The following is a 23866-nucleotide window of genomic DNA, read 5'->3' as shown; positions in this document are numbered from 1 at the left end:
GTACTGCAGCTCAGTGAAACTTCTTCTGTACTTCACCTCTAGCATCCCAATCCCATAACGCATGCTTCACTAATCCTCCTACCCCGGACCAAATGAAGTCCATTAGGCCACTTGCCCTGATGTAACTTCCTGAGCATGAGAAGATTATTCGTCTTCCTCCAAGAGGGCAAATCATCTCTCACTCTCTGCTCACCTTGCAGCATCCCCAACCCTTTGCCAATTCTTCCACACACCATATCCTGATCATCTGACATGACCCCACCTTTCCCTACTGGTCCCCACATGAATCTTACAGGCAGCAGGGAAGAGGGAGACCTCCAGTTCTGTGAAAGACGCTGTCAGGGCAAGCTGAGGCCCACTCAAGGCAAGAATCCTGTTGTAGTTTGATTCCAAGAAATCAGAAGCCTTTTCTCCTTCCATGGCAAGGAAAACTGCCCATTAGCCAGTTGCCATGTGAAAGGCACCTTGGAATTTGCTAGTTACCAAAGGGCATTAAAATATTTATAAACCATTCCCCCTAATCAGTGTTACCATATTCTGTATTTACCAGTGTACAACTTACTCTGACGTTGTGGTCCAGGGCTCATACCAGGGTTGTTGTTTGACCCAAATAAATCCTATGGTTTGAAAACTCAGGCAGGTGATAATCTGAGACAGAACTGAGCAGAGAAGTTGACCTGAGATGAGACCTGAAGGTGGCCTTTGTGCAACAAGCTCCTTCCAAGCAGAATTTAAACTCACTGTATTGGGAGAAAGAAAATCAAGGAGTTTATAATCTGCACATTTCCAAGTATTATTTTGTTTAACTTCTATGGAATTAGGCTGTGTGTACGCTAGGAGGTCTGGGTATGATTCCCCTGCTCCCGTACCATACCACGCTAGCTCTCCTTGGGCTCGCAAGAGGATAAGTAGCCACGTTAGCACAAGTAGTAGCTGCCTAAAACCGGGGGGTAAGCACTTGGCCTGGTTCAGCCATGCCTCTGGGCTACCATGACTACACAGCTGTTTATACGCACACAGGCTGGATGAGAGCTAGTGCAAGTATGTGTATGCAACCGGGGACTCTCACCCCTACCTCGTAGCCTAGACAAAGCTTCAGAATGTTCTGCTTGAGACTTTCAGATATTTGCATTGTCCCAAATTGCTTTGGTGGTTCTGAGTCCTAGTAACGTGCATCAGTTTTGCACAAGGCAGCATCTCAATAGGCTGCTGCCACAGAGATGGAGAAAACCAGCCTCCCATTGGCTAACCCAGCCTTGTGGCACCCAGGGCAGCCAAGGAACAGGGGGCCAGAGTAGCAGCAGAGGTAGACCAGCCTTCCCATCTTCATGGCACCTGTAAAAATCAGCAGCAATTACAGGTTCCCGGTCTTTGTCTTGAGACAGTATACTTCAATTTCAAGAGCAATAATAATTCTGCTAAAATCCCCTGAGCTAATCACTATCTGCTTGCTTTACAAGTGTGGATAAATACATATGCCTACAGCACAAGTGAGACTGTAATCTCTTGTGCATAAAAAAAAATCCACTTGTGAAAATGTAAACAACAAAGTGTAATCGCACCATGATCTTTTGGATGAAATGAGCCGTAACTCTTTAAATAATGCCTACTCGCTATTGGTCAAATTTCAGCCTCACTGTACTGCCAAAAGCTGCATTCATGACATCATGACTGCTAATCAACTCTGTGTGGTGACACAACATCACATACCTGAGCTCACTCCGATTTAGTGCAATACTTCAGCATTAGATTTTCTAATTCATACACTGTTTTGGGGATTATTCCCACGGTTTGTTCACCCTTTTCTCCTACATTCCCTTAAGGAGCGACCGACGTAAGTGGCATCTCTCTCTCGTGGGATAGGAAGGGAAGGAGAGAAGGAGGTTCCTGGGCCCCTTGCCTGCTGGTGTGTGTCAGGTGGGAGGCGGGGTGGGGAGGAGGAAGGTCAGTCCCTTCTCCTACCCATCCCCAGTGCGCAGAGACTGGGAGAACATCTGACAATGAAACAGTAACTACTGAACGAAAGCAGAAATCACACAAAAAAAGCACAAGGGCCACAAGAGACCTGTGGCTGCCCAAGGACAACCAGGAAAATACTTACTGGCATGGCAGACACAACTAACAATGTACATTTAGACCATTTACATGAACAATGGTATTTAAAACAAGAAGTAACAGGTTTTTACCTTCGGGGTTTTTTTAAATAACCCCATCTCCCTCCTATACTATAGCTACATGCTGAACTGTAGAAGAAAGATGCAGGGGGACACCTGTCAGAAATGTGTGTACTTTATCATTTAGTTGACTCATACTTTTGAGATGGAGCCTTTACAGCTACCAAACCACAAGTCATATTGATGGTTAATAGGAATATTTAACAAGATGCTAAAAAGTATGTGCCTGAGACACACATTTGCTCTTTTTTCCTAGTTAATTAAACAGCTGATTGCTAATCAAGCAAAGCATGAGAAGTAATTCAGCACAATACTCACTGGTAAAGACAACCACCAAAATGATTGCCAGATCGATGAAAAGAAACTGGAAATCTCCTAAATTACTCAGGATCTATACAGAAAACACAAGGACAATATTACTCATTTTACAGCTTTTTAAAAAAATTCATCTACATGAATACTTGCACCGAAACTTTATAAACAATGGGTGAGTGTCCAAAGACTGTGGGAGTCAGGAGTACTGTGCACAGAATCAAACCCTGTGGTACCAATGTACTGTATGACACTAAAGCATGCAGATTCACATCAATTTCTAGGTAGTTTTTAAGTGTAAGTTGTTCTTTGGCCAAATGAGTAGATTACAATGCTGCCTACACCCAGCAAACAAAGGCTATCTTAAACCCTGAAGTTCCCCAAGGGTTCTATACCAGAAAATCCCAATAATTTAATCACATAGCATATGGCTCAAAAGCTGCCACTCCAAAACTCCCTTACTACTAACTGGTATTCTGAATTAAAGATACAGAGGTGAATTAGCCAACAGTTAAAGTGGAAGGAATTTCCACTGAGGGCCTTTAAATTAGGTCATTTCTGCCAAAATACACCCAACCCATTTTCTTCCCCACAACTCAGTATCTTCCAGTTGCTCTGTCTCCAGTTGTATGTCATTACTGACGTGCCATTTTGTTTACAGTACCATTCCTTTAGTAGTTGTTGATACCATGGCATGGTAACCAATGGAAAAACAGGTCTTCATTCTACACGTTCTGTTAGATTTTAGTATTTTATTGCTCTCTCTGGGTACATACCTCCATCACAGCAGTTCTGAGAGCCGTTATAACCTGATTTTGGTTTTTTTGCCTTTAACAAACAGAAAATGTTACCACAGTATACCTTATACTAACTACTGAGAAGGACATGAAATACTGTCAGGTTTCAGAGTAACAGCCGTATTAGTCTGTATTCGCAAAAAGAAAAGGAGGACTTGTGGCACCTTAGAGACTAACCAATTTATCTGAGCATAAGCTTTCGTGAGCTACAGCTCACTTCATCGATGAAGTGAGCTGTAGCTCACGAAAGCTTATGCTCAGATAAATTGGTTAGTCTCTAAGGTGCCACTAGTACTCCTTTGCTTTTTATGAAATACTGTGAATACCGTGGTAAAGTTAGCTAGTCATCAAAGGCAAAACTGTAATATTTTTCGATGACCATTATATACATTATCTAGAGAACAAAGACACGATGAATCTTACCATAATCACCAAGCTCCCAAAGAAATTGACAGTACATTAATTTGCACCAGCCAGAGGTTAATTTGCTTATCTTAAGCCCTTTGAATTATATTTAATAATGTTTCAAGTGCTATATTGTCAAATACTCACAGAATATAGTAGGGTAACGCTGAAATACTGGATAATGCTGTACAAAGCCATAAACTTAAATACGCAAAAGGAAGTTATTAAAGCAGCACGGCCTTCCCTGTAAAAACAAATACATCCATATAACTAAAGCCATTTAAGCCAACAATTATAGCCTGGTTAGCAAAAAGATAGCTAGCACTGAACAGAATAGCCAACGCAGTGAGATATTTTCAGCTAAAGATAGAAAGGTCAGAAACATGAAAAGAAACTGAAAAGAAAAAAAAGGGGAGGAGGGGGGTGAGAATACATTTGCTAGCTGATCACAATTGTGAACAAGCCATCTACAGAGAATCACCACATTTTGATGCTGTTTAATTTTAAAAAGGTTTACTGGAAAACCAATCAATAAATTAAAATGCACCTCTCTTCTAGGGTGGCACCTTTTTACTCAACAGACGCTCTCTGGGAGCACCCAGAATCCCATCTGCTGACTTCGGGGACACACATTACTTCTGGGTAAAGCCCTGGCTGGGATGATTTGATTGGGGATTGGTCCTGCTTTGAGCAGGGGGTTGGACTAGATGACCTCCTGAGGTCCCTTCCAACCCTGATATTCTATGATTCTGGTTTCAGAGTAGCAGCCATGTTAGTCTGTATTCCCAAAAAGAAAAGGAGGACTTGTGGCACCTTAGAGACTAACAAATTTATTTGAGCGTAAGCTTTCGTCCGATGAAGTGAGCTGTAGCTCACGAAAGCTTACGCTCAAATAAATGTGTTAATCTCTAAGGTGCCACAAGTACTCCCTTTCTTTTTACATTACTTCTGAGCACTTATCACAGACCTGCACAGCTGCAGTAGACTGAACCGGGTTCTATTCTGGCTTGTGCATCGGGAAAGTTGTTAGCCAAGCTCCAGTTACTGGGACAAAAATCAGTTCTCAGCATCTCCATTTGAAACTTCAATGGGTTTCCCCCAAAGTTATCGCTAAGGGCAGAAGTTGCCAGAAGAATTTTTAGTGCTGGTGATTATGCACAAGCAGGAAAGAACATTGCTTGCTTCTCAGACCCCAGGTTAAGTTTGCAGGGACTGACAACACCTAGAAAGAGACACCTTTATAAATGTAAACAGAGTAAATCTGGTCCAGCAATCATTGAGACAAACATGAAACCCCAAGTGCCTCCTTTACTGTCACTCTTCGGAGCAGAACTGCACTTCAGGGCATGAACAAAATCTGTGGCACAAACCACAGCTTTTTCAGTCCTGAATGGTCTCTCTCCAAGAGCACAGATATTAGAATTGTTGTTAAAGCTGCCCGTAAACTCCAAAAAATTAATCCTGATTTCTAATGGCAGAAAATCAATTAATTCTTAGGACATTTAATATACCTTCAGACTACTTTGGATGGCTAAAGGCTCACTCACAACTTTAAGGAAGAAATTAATTTTACATGGACAAAAATTGGGATAAAAACATATGGGATCATTCTGTGGAAATACAATACATTACTCCCAGAGTGCCTTTACTAAAAACGAAAAACATTACGGGTTATGTCTGATCCTCAGGATCCAAACTGGGCCCCTCTCATATCAAACAGCAGGTTAAACTGTGTATGGAGAAAAACAGGCACACACTGCTTTGATTTCATATTGCTGGCATGTAGGATATTGCAAGGCACACCGTGCTCTATCAACCACATCTACTTATGCAAAACAGTTTGTTGAAAATTCTGAGGTGTGTTACCTGATAAGGTTTGGCACACAGGAAATACTAGAGGTTCTGGAGGTGAATGGTGATGCCACAGAAGCCTCAAGTTCAGACAGTGATATACCACCATGGGCCTTCTTCAGTGCCTGCCAGTTATCATGAGGATAGTTAGAGATTTTTTAATAATCTTTTAGCTTTACAATTCACAATAATGTGACAATAACTCCTTAAACAAAATAGAAGTGTACTTACACCACAGTCATTTGCACCATCTCCACACATGCCAACATAGTAACTATAAAAACCAGACAAGTGTCAGCATTCTACTTCATTCCATAACTGTAATACTTAACTCCAATTATACTGAACACTTTTATACAACCTTACGCTTTCCAAGTGCTGTACAGACTTTAACAAATCCTCAGGATAGCAGATTATTACTATTATCATTATGTAGATAGGGAAACTGAGGCAGAAAAGTTAAGTGACTTGCCCCAGGTCAAGAAGCAAGCTATGGACAATGCCATAGCCAGGATTAAAACTCAGAAGTTTGCGACCACCTTTCCCATACTTCATCTACTGCACCATGCTGCCTCTAGAGCTTGGGTAAGGTGCATCTTGCAATATTTTATTACATATTTTTTCAACAAATTATTTCTAAGGTATCAGATGGAAACTATCACTAAAACTAGAAAAACCTACATCAGGGGAAAAAAAATACAGTGGCAAAAGTAAACCAGCCATTTGGCTAATCCCCTTTAAAAAACAAAGAAAAAGTAGGGGCCAATTTGACGGGACATGAATGATGGAACACGCAGAATTCATCCCATAAATATTTACTTGTTTAATAAGATCCTCAGTTAATTTCTACTGAACAGTTCATCCTAAACCAAGTAACAAGATTTTTGATTATGCCTCAGAAACACACTGGTCAATTTAGGCTAAATTGATGCGGTGCCAAATTAAATCCTTCCGTTGCAACCTCCTGAAAAAGCAGCTATTTAAAAAAACTGTGTTTCACAGTCCTCCGAAAAATGACACTATTTTGGAAACAGCCCTATTAACGGTCCGATTAGCCAACTAAGATTTCATAGTCTAGCCTTTTTATCAGGCTAAATATAAACAGCTCAAACAGTAAAATGCTCTGTTTTCACCTAAGAACATTTTTCTCACACACTAAACACACAACGTTTTCAGAAACAAACAAATACTCACTCCACATTTTGTAATGCTTCCACTAGCTGGGTTTTCTGATCAGGTGCCATGCGGGCAAATACAGTGCCATGCAACACCAGCTGAAAGACAACAGATTTCTTACAGCATTAGTCACAGTGCAAAATCTGCACATCCTCCAAAAGGCCAAACACCTGTCAGGTTACTAACCTTGGGCACAAGGTCCTGAAAATGCTCCAGGATCACTGCAAATGACTTTCCATTCATTGCAAAATGGTATTTAGTCAGCTGGAGGCCCTCAAGACTTTCATGGACCAATTTAATTGGAATATCCTGTATCAAAACAAGGAACTTTGGTGATTTTAGTCATAATATACTTACCCATATTCTTTATATTTCAAGACACTACACAAAGGACCAACAGAAGTAGTATCTTTGGAAATATAGCTTTAATAAAGGTTGCTGAGAATTTTAATTTGAGGTGCAGGAAACCTTGTAAGATTAAATCACACTTATTTAATAGCAAAAATTCTACGGTTTATTACACAGTTAATTATAAATAAATATTTTAGAACGAGCCCTTTAATAAAAACAGATTTTCGATGTATGAAAGTCGCCTGCAGCTGCAGCACCATTCTACCAGTAACACTTGATATTTTACTGCAGGTTGGTGTTTTAAAACGTAACGCAATAAGCGGAACTAGAGCATGCAGAGCCCCCGGGCACAAATGACATGGAGTCACAGGTCTCACATGTGAGGATGCTGCTGTGTCTGGGGCCGGTCTCTGCAACTGGGCAGTGTTTTGCTGCTTTGGAAAGGTGGTCATTCAGGACACTCCCCTGCAGCACTGATGACAAATGGGGTTTTCCTTAGCTGACTCAAATGGGAATAAGATCAAGCTCGTAAATGGAGGCAATTTAACACGGTATAATATATCTTGGGGTGGTATCTTTATGCAGGCCAGTGTTCAGTAAAGCTGTTGTCTTTGAGACAGGTTTCAATATATTTACGTTTTTCCCCCGAAGAGGACAAAACCCAGCACTTGAGTAGATCTGTTCCCTCAAGAGCAAAGTTCTGTTTCAATGTAATTTCATGATTTTAATGTGTGCACAGTGGTGTGAAGAGGAGAACAGCAGTATACATATTACTATCATTACAATCTCTCTCTCAGGTGTAGTTTACACTAAGGGCCTTAAAATGAGGCTGCTCTGCCACAGGTAAAGCTGATGGCTTCCCAACTACGCCGAGGGTTAGGATTTCGGTGTGCTGGCCAATGGACAGCTTCTGCAATAGAGAGGCACACCCTGCTGGCCAGCTGAGTGCATCTGAGCCAGATTTCCTCAGATGGTCTCAGACAATTTTTCCAGACTGAAAATGAATCAACTCTGAGTTTTAGTTGTTAATTAAATCAAGCAGAGTTCAGTGAAAGATCAAATCATAGGAATTTGTTTCTTGAAACAGTTTGCAGTTCTAAGCCAGCCCCACATTGTGAATGGCAGAATTGTGCTGTACTTATGGGATTGCATTTTGTTGCATTTTCCTTGGTAAGTTAAGTAGTGCATTTATTATGACTTGTACAACTATGTACTAGAATAATTTAAGGAAATGAAATAAGCGAACCTAGTATTAAACTCATGCTAACACTTGTCGAGATAAAGCAATGCAGAAATTACCTGTGAGTTAATGGCTGGTGATGAATTAGTGCGTTTTGTGAAGGTATCTGCATAATGCCAGTTTACCCTGGCAACTTGCCCATCCTTTGGAGGTAGTGCTTCAGCAATAATGACCTTATCCTGAGGTAGAATCATTCCACAGTCTCTAGCCACAGAGACAGCAGTTAACATGTTATCACCTGTTAAGCAAGTAAAGTAAAAAAAGGGTTTCATTAAACAAATGGCAATATAGATGATCATCAGGAAAGGATCATACTTAATTAAAACTTGCTTTAAATAGCAGGAGCAGCAGATCTGTCTCACTGGCATCAATTACTTCCTTACAACAATTAAAATCCGCAGACAATCATGATATTGTACCTCCTGGTATTTAGTCTTATTTAGTCTGCAGAAGAGAAGAGTGAAGGGGGATTTGATAGCAGCCTTCAACTGCCTGAAGGGGAGTTTCAAAGAGGATGGATCTAGACTGTTCTCAGTGGTAGCAGATGACAGAACAAGAAGCAATGGTCTCAAGTTGCAGTGCGGGAGGTCTAGGTTGGGTATTAGGAAAAACTAGGTTACTAGTCACTAGGAGGGTGGTGAAGCACTTAGAATGGGTTACCTAGGGAAGTGATGGAATCTCCATCCTTAGAGGGTTTTAAGGCCCAGCTTGGCAAAGCCCTGGCTTGGATGATTTAGTTGGGGATTGGTCCTGCTTTGAGCACGGGGTGGGACTAGATGACCTCCTGAGGTCCCTTCCAACCCGGATCTTCTAGGATTATTAAATACCTACTATTATCCATTTCATTGTACTGGGGGGGAGAAGAGGGTGGGGGGACAGAGATACAGCCCTGACAGTCTTGTGCAGGGGTATACAGTTTGTTTTGGGGGTACTTAGGAAGCATGCATCCTTTTAAAAATATGACCCAAAGTGACTTATGCAAGGTCATATGAAAAGCAAGCCATATAGCAGGCAATAAAATCCAGGTCCTGACTCTTTGTCCCTGCATTTATATAGCACCTTTCATTCCAGGACAATATATAATTATTCAGGGGACACCATCACAGGGCCTAATAACATCAGCCACACTATCAGAGGCTCACTCACCTGCACATTTACCAATGTGATCTATGCCATCATGTGCCAGCAATGCCCCCCTGCCATGTACATTGACCAAACCAGACAGTCTCTCCACAAAAGAATAAATGGACACAAATCAAACATCAAGAATTGTAACATTCAAAAACCAGTCGGAGAACACTTCAATCTCTCTGGTCACATGATTACAGACATGAAAGTTGCGATATTACAACAGAAAAACTTCAAAACCAGACTCCAGCAAGAAACTGCTGAATTGGAATTCATTGGCAAATTGGATACAATTAACTTAGGCTTGAATAGAGATTGGGAGTGGTTGAATCATTATAAAAAGTAACCTATTTCCCCTTGTTTTTTCCTCCCCTCCCCCCGCTCCTCAGACTTTCTTGTTAAACCCTGGATTCATGCTGGAAATGGCCCACCTTGATTATCATACACATTGTAAGGAGAGTGATCACTTTAGATACGCTATTACCAGCAGGAGAGTGAGGTGGGGGGAGAGAAAACCTTTTGAAGTGATAAACACCCATTTTTTCATGGTCTGTGTGTATAAAAATATCCTCACTGCATTTTCCACTTTTATGCATCCGATGAAGTGAGCTGTAGCTCACGAAAGCTTATGCTCAAATAAATTGGTTAGTCTCTAAGGTGCCACAAGTACTCCTTTTCTTTTTGTGAATACAGACTAACACGGCTGCTACTCTGAAACCTGATATAATTATATATGCACATTTCCACCTACTTGTGTCTCTGCGCTCTGCGTCTTGTGACTAATCCGCCAAACATTTTAAATTACAACTATATTTCTAGCTTTCCTTGCATAGCAGTTGCAGTATCATTCTAGTCTGCGCAAACCTCACAAAACTAACCCTGAGTGACCCACTTTGCTATTTCACAACCAAATCTTTTCCCTTTTCTCTTCCAGGGTAGTAATGTCAGTTGGTACGGTATCTTCTGTGTCTGAGTTTAATTTCTGCAAGATGTCCACTACCCATTTTCATAGGCAGCAGAAGTCTCAGGTCTACTCCATACCTACCAAGATGTAAAAGCTAGAAACAGAAATATTCCTGGAGAAACAATGAAAAAGAGGCAGATGGACAGACCACTTTTAACTCTACTGAAATACAGTGGAGCAGGAAGGCTTATTCAGAAGGACTACAGGTCAGATCAATTAATTCAATCAAAATAACTATCAATCAACCACAGGAACAAGCACAGAATCACCCCGGCATTGTTCACAGTTCACTCTTGGATATTATTACAGTAAGGTAGAATTTTGGTACATCTATACAACAATTTAATTTTTTTTCTTTTTTTCACCCCAAATAAATGCATAATTTTTAACAAATAGCACAACTCAGATTGATGTGAATTTCCATTGCATCTTCCTTCCAAGCATCTCAAAAGTGCTTTATACATATTACTGAACTAAGCCTCATACCCCTATACACCCCTTCTTTTACTGATGGGGAAACTGAGGCACAGATCAGTTAAACGACTTGTCCCAAGCCACACAGGGAGTATACAGCAGAATAAGGAACAGAATCTAGATCTTCTGGCTCTTAGTCTTGTGGGTTGTCACAAGATCATACTTCCTGTCCTCAGATACCAAAAGCAGAAATGTTATTGTCCCTTTCTCTTCTTGTTTCTGTACAATATCAAACTTTTTCTATACAAGAGAGTGAACTTGGAGCAGAGAAACTAAATACAACTCAGCTTTGCATGCTGGATGTTAAATATAACAACCCACATGGACTATAGAACACATAGATGGGGAAAAAAGCATTATACCCTTTCAAAACAATACATTTATTTGTTCCCAAAATGTTGGATTAACTATATTCTAACCTGTGACCATGACTGTGCGAATGTTGGCTTTATGCAAGTCTTCAAGTACAGCCGGGGTTTCTTGCTTTAGTTTGTTTTGCATTATAATTAACCCCATAAAATCCATGTTGCTTTCAATGGCATCTCTGTAAGAACAAGGGAAATCATTTTCAGAAAAATTACAGCTAATTGGTGTAGGATGGACGTTTTTTTAAAACAATGTGACTCTGCTATTCTGGCAAAGCAAAGAGAACGGTTTTATTTTTAATTGTGAAAAATAATAAAAAGATTCAGCCTCATAAGTGATCTGAGAAATAATTTCTGTTCATTTTTAATTAGTTTATTTATTTAAGGAAAAATAAAACGTAATCACAAAAGTGGAAAAGAAGTCACTCATTTTGTGCAGTACCTGCATCTCTTTGAGGTGCGTCTCTCTGTGGGTGCTTGTGCAGCTCTGGAGTCCTTGATCGGAGATTTTCTGTCTGTTTAGCCCACGCATCTGCACTGTACAATCTCGTGCCACGCACAAGGGCATATAGGGCTGCGCATTCTTTTACATTTAGCTGGAGATCCAAATCGGGGTGGGGGAGGGAGGGGCTGTCTGGGGAAGTTAGTTCCATTTTGTAAGATCAACCCTTGAGTAGCCAGTCATCGAGATATGGGAAAACTCAAATTACTTCTTGCCAAATGTAAGCAGCGACTACTGCTAGATCCTTTGAGAACAGAGACAAAAAGGAAGTACTTGATATTGAAAATGATCCTGGCCCACAGTGTTTCCTCTGTGTGGGATGTATTGCTGTATGGAAATAGGTGTCCCTGTAGAGTGAGAGCCAAAAAACAATTCTCCCGCTTCTAGAGAAGGGATTATAACTGCCAGAGTCACCATCCTGAACTTTTGAGACTTTACACATTTGTTCAGTCATCTTAGTTCTAAGATTGGTCTCAACTCTCTGTCCTTCTCTGGCATGAGAAAATACTTTGAGTAAAACCCTTTCCCCCCCGTGAGGGGATGGGACCAATTCTGTGGCTCCTAAATCATGGAGCGAGTCTACCTCTTGAATCTGTAGTCTTGTGAGAGGGGTCCCAGAAGAGGGAGGGGGAACAAGGGTGGGAGGGAGCAAGGGACACGAAGCGGATGACATAGCCTGATGTTAGAGCCTCCGTGACCCACGTGTCTGTTGTAATATACTGCCAGGCCTGTCAGATGGGAAAGGTGCTAATGGCAAAAAAGTGTCCAAAAGTGGTGGCAAAAGTTTGCAGCTTGCAAACTCGGAGGCGGGGGAGGAGTCAACCCTCAACCAACCCAAAGTGTTGTTTCAATGATAACTGGGTACTCACTGAAGGGGCTGGGATGCTCTTTTCCTCTGGAATTTGTCTCTTTCAAGAGGGTTCAGTGATTCTGTGAAATCCAGAGAACTGGACTCGGCACAGTCTCTGTGCAGTCTGAGACCTGCTAAATCTCCTCTTGTTCCTAAGAGATGTCATTGTGGCCCTGTAGTCCTTCAGCGAGTGCAGAGACTTGTCCACAGTTTCCAAGAAGAGCTTCTGACTATCAAACTGCAGGTCCTCAACAGTATTCTGAACCTTTCTTGGGAACCCTGACAGCTGGAGCCACAATGCCCTTTGCACGACAACTACTGTGGAGATGGTTCTGGTGGCAGCGTCTGGGGTACGTAAGGACACTTGGAGAGAGGTTCCAGCTAATAACTGACCCTCCTTAATGATGGCCTGGAAGTGCTCTCTATGCTCCTGTGGAAGATGTGCAATAAAGACTGCAAAACTGACTGATAGTTTGAAATATGAAATTGGAGAGTCACGGATGAATAGGCCTTTGGCCAAAAAGGTCTAATCTCTTCTGGTCTTTATCATAAGGGGTAAACCTGGAGTAATACTGGTTACCCTGCTCTCATTTATGGCATCCACCACCAGGGAAATAGATGGGGTATGGGAAAACAAAAATTTTAAGTCCCTGGTGGGGGGATATAATATTTCTTATCTACTTGTTTACCAGTTGGCGGGATGGTGGCAGGAGTTTGCCATACAGTCTTTACTGGATCCAGAAGCACTTCGTTAATGGGTAGCACAATCCAGGTGGGTGTAGCCAACTGTAGAATGTCCAGGAGTTTGTGCTGTGAGTCTTTAACCTCCTCAGGAGGTTGCTGGAGGGTGTCAGCCCCCTTCTTCAGAAGGTTCTGGAACTGGTGAAAATCGCTGGCCATCGGTGGTGACGGAGCCATGACTGCATTGTCCGGAGATGACGACGAAATAGGAGTGTGAGGGGTAGCCTTTGTCTGTCCTTGCCTCTTGTTTTTCAAAGGTCTCCTCATGTTGGGGGTTTGGTGGAGGAGACTGTGTAACTCATCTCCCAGTGCAATGGAGCCAGATGTCTGGCAAATTGCTACTTATACACTGCCCAAGAATCCCAGCATGTCCACTGGGGAGCCCACATAACAGAGGGGATGGTACCCAGGACTGATCCCACCATCCCTGATGGGGAAAGAACCCTTGTTGAAGTAGGGGTTCCTGTAACGATGTGGACGGAACCCCACACTGAGAGTGGGAGACTGACTGAATGTCTCCTTCACCCTCCTCAATGTCCTCCAATGGAGGGCCCCCCAATAGAAAACAGCAGAGAATCCTGTGGTACTGGGAAGCAATGGCAATCCAGACACCAGGGTCTAGGTACCAAGAGTTGTTCGGTACACATAAGCCGTGGGGACACCGACTTGCCTAACACTGACAAGTCCTGGCAGTAGCAGGCTTCCTCCTGTGCGAAATGGGTTATTGATATAGCAGAAGTGGTGGATGGTACTGTTGATCTCGAGCATGTAGGCACCGGAGCCAAAAGTGTCTGGCACTGTGGCTTTGCTCGTGCTTATGGAGCCATGCGTGAAGGCACCATTAAGAAGTCTGATGTAGATGGTGCTGTTCTAGAGGAGTACATGCCCTGGGCCTTGCTGTCCTTCCACACAGTACCCCGGGGCCTGCTAGTGCCATGCTCCGAAGTGCTCTGGCATCTCCCGGCCCCCACTGGTACAGGAAGAAGAGTAATTCATGTCCACAGTACTGAGTCGAGAGGTCCAAGACTGACACCGCAGACTTAGCAGGGGATTGAGGCCTTTTGGGAGCCAGCTTCTTGTGGTGGGAGACCTGGGACAAAGTTGAAGGGGCACTGGGTCTGTCCGGAGACAGATGTATGCAGGGATCTGCTGACCTTACTCAGAAGCAGGTTGAAGGGAGCATTCCATCTTTGGAAGGTTCAATTTGGTCTCCCAATTCTTCTGTGCTCTAGGATTTGAAAGCCAGGCAGAAGTTACCCTTCTGGAACTCTCCCAAGCAACAGACACACTTAGAGTGGCCATCACTGACTGGGATAGCCTCCCAACAAGAGAGGCAGTGTTTGAAACCTGGCAAGGCAGGCATGCCAGCCAGGCCAAATGAGCTCCCGAGAAAAAAAGGGGGGGAAGAGAGAGGGAAATACCCACAACTCTCACTAGTGTCTAATTAATTCTATACTAACAGCAACTAACCAACACTAAACTAACTACAGATCAACTACAAAACACCCTGAGGCACGCAAAAGGTGGGCACACTAGAGCCTGTCTCAGGCAGAGGCAGTAGAGAAGAAATGGAGGGCGGTTCACAGTGTGCAGCACAGGGCTGTATAGACCGCGTCTGGGCCAAACGGACACTGCTAATGGAAAATCTCCAATCAAGGGCTCCAAAGGCATACAAACACCCGATGTGTGGCACCCACAGAGACAGTACTCGAAGAAGAATAAGAAACTTTTTTTAAAATATCCATGTCTAGCTTCTTCCCTGAGAAAAACTTTCTAAACTAAATTTTGGCTTTACAAAGAGCACATCTTATGGAATACTAAGTCATTAGAATTATAGCCAATTTTGTGTCTTTGTTTCAAAGCCACAACTTTAATTACTTTCCCAGGCAGCTTGCATGGAAAGGTGCAGGTAATAAATGAAAATGATCACAAAGCTCTGGAGATTTCTAAATAGACACATGATCTACCATACTTTCCATATTTTCTTCTGTCACTTTTGTGACAGAACAACATGGAAGTATGCAAGACACTGGCATCTTTCGTGAATGTTCAGTTACTTCTATTGATTCTTCCACATCTGAAGCATGGAATCTGATTCTCTATTCTGGTACATCAGCTTTGAGCTGCTGTAACTCCCTTACTCAAACAGGGTGCAGACCTTGTGCAACAGTGTGTAGACTCAGGTTCACAATCCCCATTATGTCTTCCATGTTTGGTTGTTGTGAGGAACACCATACCCAGTGACTCTTTAATGGACGCATTACCTTCTGTTACATAAATATGCTTATATCATCAGAGTGAAGAAAGTGGGGATTGTCATGTTGACCTGCATCAGATACCACAACACAACAGTTATGGTACATTGTAGTGTCAGGGCTGTTCGACACCACACACTTTATCACCAAAAGTCATTTGTTTGCTTTAGGCTTCTCTGCCCAATGTCCAGGATATCAACCCCACTGCACAGTACTGCAGGTGAGTAGACACAGAAGAAAGAGATAGACAGTAGATGTAATTTAGGTAAAACCAAAATAAGCAGCCTTCAGGCGATTCAAGTAGTACAAAGAATGTAAATAGTGCATGTTTTAGTATTAATTGTCTTAAATAAGTTAGTTCTCAATTAAAAGTAGCCCCTCTTACCTGTTAATATTCTGGGCTTTGTGCCATGAAAGTTTTGATTCCAATTTTCGGTGAGCAAGAGCGATAACTCTGAAGCCCTGCTTAGTGTAGTCTTCCAAAATGGTTTCAAAATCATCAGGAACTTTAAAAAAAAAAAAAGTCAGTTACAAAATTATTAAAACCTCCCATACCACATCTGAACTCTATGAGAAAAGTCAGTTTATTCCTTTACCTGTTTCTTGTTTACACAAACTGGCAATCACCTCTGGGGCACCTTTCATGAAAGCATCCATTCTCTTCTCCCCTAGCACTCTTGCTACTACACACATGCGTTGCAAAGCAGAAGAAAACGGAAACTGACGTACAATTCCAATCTCATAACTGGCCTGTATAATTGATCAGAGACAACAAAGGAGGAAGAGTTGCTGGGCATATCTATCCCCTTTATTTATTTTTTTTAAAGCCATTTCCTTAGGAAAGGGAAAAATATTCACACTTACCGAGAGCTCAAATAGTTCCTAAAAAAGACCAAAAAAAAAAAAACAACTTTGTTTCTAACAATCTACTACAAAGCTTCATTTCCAAGCTGTATTTCCAGTGCTATTATCAGGTATGTATCATATCAGTAATACACCTGAAGAATATAATATGCCAGTTGCATCCACAAGATAGATTTTCAATTTAAATGGCATTGCATTGTAATTAGGCTTAATAAGTTTGATATTAATGTCTTGCATTTCTATAGTGCCTTTCACCCCAAATGATCCCAAAGCACTTCACAAATAGGGTGTAACAGTGAAAGGATGAGCCTGGCAACAGTAGATAAGAATTTTATTCCCAGCTTTGCCACAGCGGTGCTATGTGTCCCTGTGCCTCAGTTCTTCCACATGGGGAGAAAACTTACCTGCCTCACAGACGGTGGTGAGGTGTAACTCATTAGAGGCTGAGAAGCACTTGGGGTATGTCTATGCAGCAAAGAAACCCTGTGGCTGGCCCATGCCAGCCAACTCAAGCGTGCAGGGCTGTTTCATTACTGTGCAGACTTCCAGGCTCAGGCTGGAGGTTGGGTTCTGGGACCCTCTCCATAGACCCTTAGAGACTCATGGATTGAAGGTGCTAGAGAATTGCTAAGTATTATTCCTTATTGCTATAAATTCAGCGCTGTTATACGAATTAAAATGCAGACCCCTGTTGTGAAACATGGTACGAGTTTAACAATGCACTCCCAACTCCACTCAACACCTAAGGACAGGAAGTAAGCAGAGAATATTGCAGCTACTACATGGGGAGCATACAGAGGCAAACTAGTTACCAGGTAAGGGTACCTAATTGTTTCAAAAAGCATCATAGTATCTTTAAAACGACCAGAAGTGGTCAGAGCATCATCATACTGATGCATTAATTTGGTGTCAAAGGGAGTAGTGCATTCTACCCAATCACCAACTCCTGCAATACCCGAGTGTTCCCTAAATTTTCCCTTAGAAGTAGTGACCAGTCCTGTTCCTGTTTAGGATTAGATCTGCAGGACCACAATACATGGGGAACATGCATCCATTCTTAACTCCTCTAATAAGCTAAAGAACAAAATGCGTGCAGAACAGAGGTTTATATTTGCTTTGATATTTTGTACCATTTCTTGATTTGTGGCAGGTTTGGATTCTGGAAGAAGCTGTTTTGGAGGTCGAACCACGGTTGGCATTATTCGATTGTGAAGAGCTGTTTCCTCTTCAGTTGCTTCTTCAAGAATCTAAATGAAAACAACACCTAATTCACTTCTTTCATTAACTAACTTTACATCAGACAATTATATTTCTGAAAACAACAAAAATTCCAGTAGTCAACATCAAGAGCACTGATCTTTCTCAACAGGATTTCTATTAAGAATCAACAATATTAAATACCAATGAAAGAGCAGATAGACCAAGGTCCCTTCAAAAGTTTTAGCTAAAAAAGGGTGCACACACTGTGCCAGAAACTGACCCCACACTCCCAAGATTGGAGAAAAGTAAATTAGATATTAAGAATTCTTTCAGTTTCAATAATTTAGGTTTCAGTATGAGAAATAAGTATTTTTAAAACATGAGTTTCTGTGTTGACACACTCACTTTAGAGTGACACTCCAGTACTGTAGCACACCTAGGAATTTAAATCTTGCAATCTGAGGAAGCATATAACAGATCATATATCATATGACTATGTGACATTTCATATTATTGCACTTAGAAATGCTGATTCCCTTGAAAGAACCAGTGGACTTACCCATCCTATGGCTTCAAACATCTTTAAATCAAGCGGGTCCCCAGAAAGCACTCCTTCAATTTTTGTGAGTGAGTGACAAGTTGCCATGCAAGCAACAAACTGAGACTTCACCAGGCTCTCATTGCAAGCTCTATCTTCTGGAAAAAGGAAACTAACACAGAACACAGTAAAGCCAATGAAGTGATGATGTGCTTTGTGCGACGATAGTTTATTATGAGATAATTCCAAAGGGTTATATTAGCAGAACACTGGATACACAAGCCTTTTGAAGCGTATCCTTTCCACACAACACAGGGAATGGATTAAGACTCCAGGCTGAAATTTACAGTAGAGCCTAAGGGAGTTAGGCAACCAGCTCCCATTGAATTTCAATGGGATACAGGCATGTACACCCTTTAGGCTCCTTTGAAATCCCCATCCCCACTATGTAAGTAGTCAACCACCTCTGGTTTGATCACCTGTAACTTCACATGGGGCCTGTCTACACAGGAAGTAAAAGTGGGTTGCCTGAATCAAGTTCATGCTAACTCAGATAAAACAGCCTGACCAGCCAGTGATAATAAAGTCAAAAACAAGTGCATAGACCAAGCTCACAAATCACTTTGAATCATAGAATATCAGGGTTGGAAGGGACCTCAGGAGGTCATCTAGTCCAACCCCCTGCTCAAAGCAGGACCAATCCCCAACTAAATCATCCCAGCCATGGTTTGCATGGTTTCTGTGCTCTGTTCATAATTCCATTGTGGTTCCTCCCACCTCAGCTAGCTAACCCACATTTTAGAGCTGTGTGAAAGTGTCATGGACTTTTCACCAAGTCTTAATCACATTTTGATATGTACCCCTTTCTAGACACTTTTTTGTGCACATTCAGGAACAGAAAATATCGCAGTTTCTTTTCTACTTTATACAGGTTCTTCTATCATGCTCATCACTGTAGTCTCTGAGTGCCAGTTACAGATTTGCTCTCATATCAATCACAAATAATGAAACCAAACTTCTCTCCCATGCAAATATTACAGCACATTTGTCCTTACCGAGCATTTTCCACTCTTTGGATCCCCCAAAGATCTAAGCCATCTTCAGTAAGAGTGCCAGTCTACCACAAAAACAAATTAATAAAACAGTATCAACAGGGAAAGCCTTCAGAGCCGAGGCAGGCTCTGAAAAGTGCCAGTGGATACAGCAGAAATATTAGCAGAAAATGAACGAAGTTACACTTGAGCAGTAAGTGTTGCACTTTTCCTTCCAGCCAAAATACAGATTTGATATTTATTAACTGACCTTTACAGAGGAAAAAAAAAAGAGCACATTTCCTCATGGATTCTGCTGATAACTGCATATGGCTTTGTGGAAACATTCATTTTGTAAAACAGAATTATATGACTATGTCACTGGCCCAGTGCTATGTATTCACTGCTCAGTGTCTGTAATAAAAACTACAGCTATCTGTGCTCATGGGGACAGGATGGAATACACAGCCGCTCAACCCTCAATTATGTGAGCTCACAAGGCCTTTTGGAAGACGAAATTCTTAAACCTTTAAGTAGAATTCTAAGTGAAAACGACAACAGATGGACAAAGGAGCAACAGCCCAAACTGGAGAGGGAGGGTCGGCACTAAACCGTTAGCAGTGGCAGTAGTTATTTATACAGCGTTAACACACCATTTTGAATACATCTGCCAAACAGAAATAAAACAGTTGTGTAGACAGTTTAAGGACAAAAATTTAGAGGGGAAAGAAGTTTGGATTAAGTACTAGCTGAAAGGAAGAGACAGACTAGCTGTGTTTACTTGCACTATTTATGACTTTTAATTGTGCCTATTCCTACAAAAGGAACAACCTTAAACGTATTAGCTTGGCCTTTCATTTTAATTAAAGTTAAATGAGAAATGAGGCCGAGCTACACAGTTGGAATCCGAATTTTCTTGAAGGTTGGGGGCCATCAGACAGTTTCAGTTTGGACCCAATCTCCACACAACACTTTCTTGGAACTATTGACAAAATAGCGTCTGGAGCTTTGAGAGTAACATTCCACTCACATTTTTAACTATTTGCTAGGGTTATTTCTATGTTTAGCATCTACCACCAACGAATTCACTTAGGATCTATAACTATTGGAATAGAAATTTTTTATTTTAACAAGTTAGCCCTTAAATCATGATTACGAATGCCACTGTATCCACAACTATAACTGCTGCTTTTTAAAAATTGCACACAACACTTCCCAGCCAATAACCAGCAAAAAAGAATTAAAATGTATCTAACCTTGTCAAAACACACGAGATTCAACTGGCCACAGATATTTATCCTCTGAGGACTGATGCAGAAGATACCAATCTTTTTCAACCGTCTCTGTGCATAAACGATCCCAGCAGTCATTGCAGCAGGAAGTGCAGGCGGCACAGTGATGGTTATAATGTCAAGAGACTCAATGATTATTATATGAGCAGGAACCTAGAGTTAAAGAAAGTACACTAAGTGAATAAAAATCCAGAGTTCAAAGGATTCACCAGTCTCTCCTTAGTACATTAAGTTTAAGGGAGTATTGGACTACAAATTTCAGAGGTGAAGCTCCTTTCATCTCTTCCTGGATTATCACAGGTAGCTTCTGCTGTGCTCAGAAAGTTAGCAAAACTTTACTTGCACAATACAATTTTAGCAATCTAGTACTAAAAGGTTTACACTTTTAAGCCTTTAGTATCTTTCCCCATACATTAGTTAAAAGTTAAAGTGAGTGAATAATGTGCAACAAATTTGATAAATTTGTATTTTCTATAATCTCACCAAATAATTTCTATGACTGCTCCTTGGTATGTAGCTCATTTCTGTGTAATAGGTTTTGCCTATGCAATAACTAATTCGTTTTGATTAGATATAAGTCACATGGTATCCTATTTCTTCTCTGGATCACAGTAACTTCTAGAATCAGTATTCTGGTGCAAATGCTTGTGATTATAAATTCAAATTTCACTTTCCTCTAATATTCCCTTAAATTTTGCTTTTTTGCTGAACATTCCTGTCAGTAAATTTGTCTGCCACAACATTCACAGAAAACAAATGCAGCCACAAAGGTTTCATTTAAAAATTAGACTTAGTATTTGCAGAAAGTTGTCTTGCACAAGCTCACCCAGCCCTACTAACAAAACACAGATCAGCCTCTACAGTTAAAATAAATTAGTAGGGTGATGGAGAGATGGTAACCATACCTCATTTAGTATGCTATTGACAACTGTGTAAAGAAACCCAACACCTGCCACCACCACAAGGAACAGCAGAAACATGTAGGCATCTCTGTAGAGTTTGAAGTCAGTTGGCTTTGGATACAGTATCGAATGAACAAGCTGTCCTTTTGATGTACTAAAGCCTATAATGAGAGGGATTTTAAAGTATCAGATTAAAAGTGAAAACAATGGCAATGTCATACAATAATACACCAAAAGCCTTTGAGAGACTAAAATCCTGGGATAGTCTTTTGATCCTCAGATTTTGTACGTGCTAAACCTATTAGCATGCTGTATCTGCAAATTCTGACTTCCAGAATTGAATCATTAAAAAGATGAAGAGCAAATTTAGTTTTATCAGTGTTTCACTCAGATAGTCTTTATACTTTAGCTGCAATCCTGCACGTAGAACCGTTATTTACCCTAGAGTAACTGGTTCTTCAAGATTTATTGTCCACACAAACTCCACTCTAGGCATGCACGGGTTAATAAGCACGTGAGATTGGATTCTTTTTACATAACAGTATTTGTTGGGGCCATGCCTGCACTCCACCTGCCCTTGTGTCCACCGTAGCTGGGTGGCCTCAGTAGCCACTCAGTTCCTTAATGAATGAGAATTCCAAAAGGAAAGGATTCTGAATTAGTGGGAAAGAAGCCATGGAATCTGTGTGGACAGCACATCACAAAGAACCACAGTTACTGCAGGGTAAGTAACTGTTCTTTTTTCAAGCGATTGCTCACAGAGATTCCACTCTAGATGACTAACAAGCAGTTATCTCAAACCTGGAGGTGGGAAGGAGTCGTCTTATTTTCAAAGTAACAGCAGGACAGCCCTGCCAAAGTTGGCCTCCGATATGGAAGCTTGAACCAAGGCATAATTAGAGGTAAATGTATGAACTCAGCTCCAGAAGCTGCCTGTGCCCTTGTGGAATGGGCTCTAAAGTGACTTAGACAATCCTTGCTTGTTATCTGATACCAAGTCTTACTACAGTGCAAAACTTACTAGATAACCTGAGTGGAAATAGGTTACCCTCTAACCCTTTCTGCAGCAGGGAAGCATTGCCAGCAGATCAAGGGACATGATCATTCCCCTCTATTCGGCACTGGTGAGGCCTCATCTGGAGTACTGTGTCCAGTTTTAGGCCCCACACTACAAGAAGGATGTGGAAAAATTGGAAAGAGTTCAGCAGAGGGCAACAAAAATTATTAGGGGACTGGAACACATGACTTATGAGGAGAGGCTGAAGGAACTGTGATTATTTAGTCTGCAGAAGAGAAGAACAAGGCGGGATTTGATAGCTGCTTTCCACTATCTGAAAGGGGGTTCCAAAGAAGATGGATCTAGACAGTTCTCAGTGGTATCAGATGACCGAACAAGAAGTAATGGTCTCAAGTTGCAGTGGGGGAGGTTTAGGTTGGATATTAGCAAAAAGTTTTTCACTAGGAGGGTGGTGAAGCACTGGAATGGGTTACCTAGGGAGGTGGTGAAATCTCCTTCCTTAGGTTTTTAAGCTCAGGCTTGACAAAACCCTGGCTGGAATGATTTAGTGGGGGACTGGTCTTGCTTTGAGCACAGGGTTGGACTAGATGACCTCCTGAGGTCCGTTCCCACCCTGATCTTCTATAATGGAGTGTGGGCCCCACATGATAGCCCAAAAAGGGTAAATGTGGCCCAAGAGGCATTAAGTAACCTGACAGGTCACATCTGAGGGACATTTAGGTTTGATAAGCAATCCCTGACTGAGGATGGAGGCCAGCTGAGCAGGAGGGGGCTGGTATAAGGCCAATTAGCAAGGGCAGGAGGAGGCTGCAGCATGGAAGCCTGTAGTCATTCTCTGGGCTTAGAGAGGGAAAAGGAGAAAACAAGCGGAACCCCTGGGATCTTGGCCCTGAGGAAGGTGGTGCAGAAGGAAGTTTGGCAGAGGTGGAGTAGGAAAAGACTGAGGGAAACAGTAGCAAGACTTTGGCCGCTGACTCAAAGGTCTCTGAGCTGGAACCTGTAGTAGAGAGCAGACCCAGATTCCCCTATCAGCCACGGGGGACGTGTCACAGTCTGGGCAGTGATCTGGAAGACTGCCTGAGACAATTCTTACAGAGAGTCTTTGATACCTCAGAAGGGGGAAGACACATAGGGACCTGGCTCGAAGGCCAAGCCATGAAGAGGGAGTATCCCAACTCTCAAAAAGGAAGCACTAACTCCTGGACCATGAGAGGGGCTGCTCCAGGAGCAGAGACAGAAGGGGGCATCACACCAGTCACAGCTATTCCCCAGATGCAGCCACAATGAGGCATCCCAGCAGTGAGAAAAGAAACCCGTGACCCCTGGGCCCTAATGCATGGAGAAAAATTCTGCCCAAAAATGGCATTGGCTAAACACTGGATGGCCAATATGTAAAATCTGGTGAATTTAGGAACTTGTGGACATTTGCTCACATA

General features: G+C 41.9%; 1 protein-coding gene across 5 annotated transcripts in view; it reads right to left on the bottom strand.

Moving 5' to 3' along the window:
- ATP13A3 (ATPase 13A3) overlaps positions 1 to 23866 on the bottom strand; it is a 132580-nt gene that overhangs the window by 17766 nt on the left and 90948 nt on the right. For all 5 annotated transcript variants that reach the window (XM_084639271.1, XM_084639273.1, XM_084639269.1 and 2 more), the window contains exons 12-28: positions 21416 to 21573; positions 20475 to 20663; positions 19243 to 19304; positions 18209 to 18359; positions 17580 to 17696; positions 16450 to 16467; positions 16182 to 16335; positions 15971 to 16091; positions 11292 to 11416; positions 8366 to 8544; positions 6902 to 7024; positions 6734 to 6813; positions 5771 to 5813; positions 5555 to 5664; positions 3836 to 3932; positions 2493 to 2565; positions 563 to 740 (exon numbers count right to left, since the gene is read on the bottom strand). In XM_084639271.1, coding sequence (XP_084495397.1) covers positions 563 to 740; positions 2493 to 2565; positions 3836 to 3932; positions 5555 to 5664; positions 5771 to 5813; positions 6734 to 6813; positions 6902 to 7024; positions 8366 to 8544; positions 11292 to 11416; positions 15971 to 16091; positions 16182 to 16335; positions 16450 to 16467; positions 17580 to 17696; positions 18209 to 18359; positions 19243 to 19304; positions 20475 to 20663; positions 21416 to 21573 — 1978 coding nt within the window. The remainder of the gene's footprint in view (positions 1 to 562; positions 741 to 2492; positions 2566 to 3835; positions 3933 to 5554; positions 5665 to 5770; positions 5814 to 6733; positions 6814 to 6901; positions 7025 to 8365; positions 8545 to 11291; positions 11417 to 15970; positions 16092 to 16181; positions 16336 to 16449; positions 16468 to 17579; positions 17697 to 18208; positions 18360 to 19242; positions 19305 to 20474; positions 20664 to 21415; positions 21574 to 23866) is intronic.

This window comes from Lepidochelys olivacea, assembly GCF_965140295.1.
Source record: "Lepidochelys olivacea isolate rLepOli2 genome assembly, chromosome: 9".
In the NCBI taxonomy this organism is placed as follows: domain Eukaryota; kingdom Metazoa; phylum Chordata; order Testudines; family Cheloniidae; genus Lepidochelys; species Lepidochelys olivacea.
Note: the sequence above shows the minus strand (reverse complement) of the source record. Positions and strands in the feature narration are given on the sequence as shown.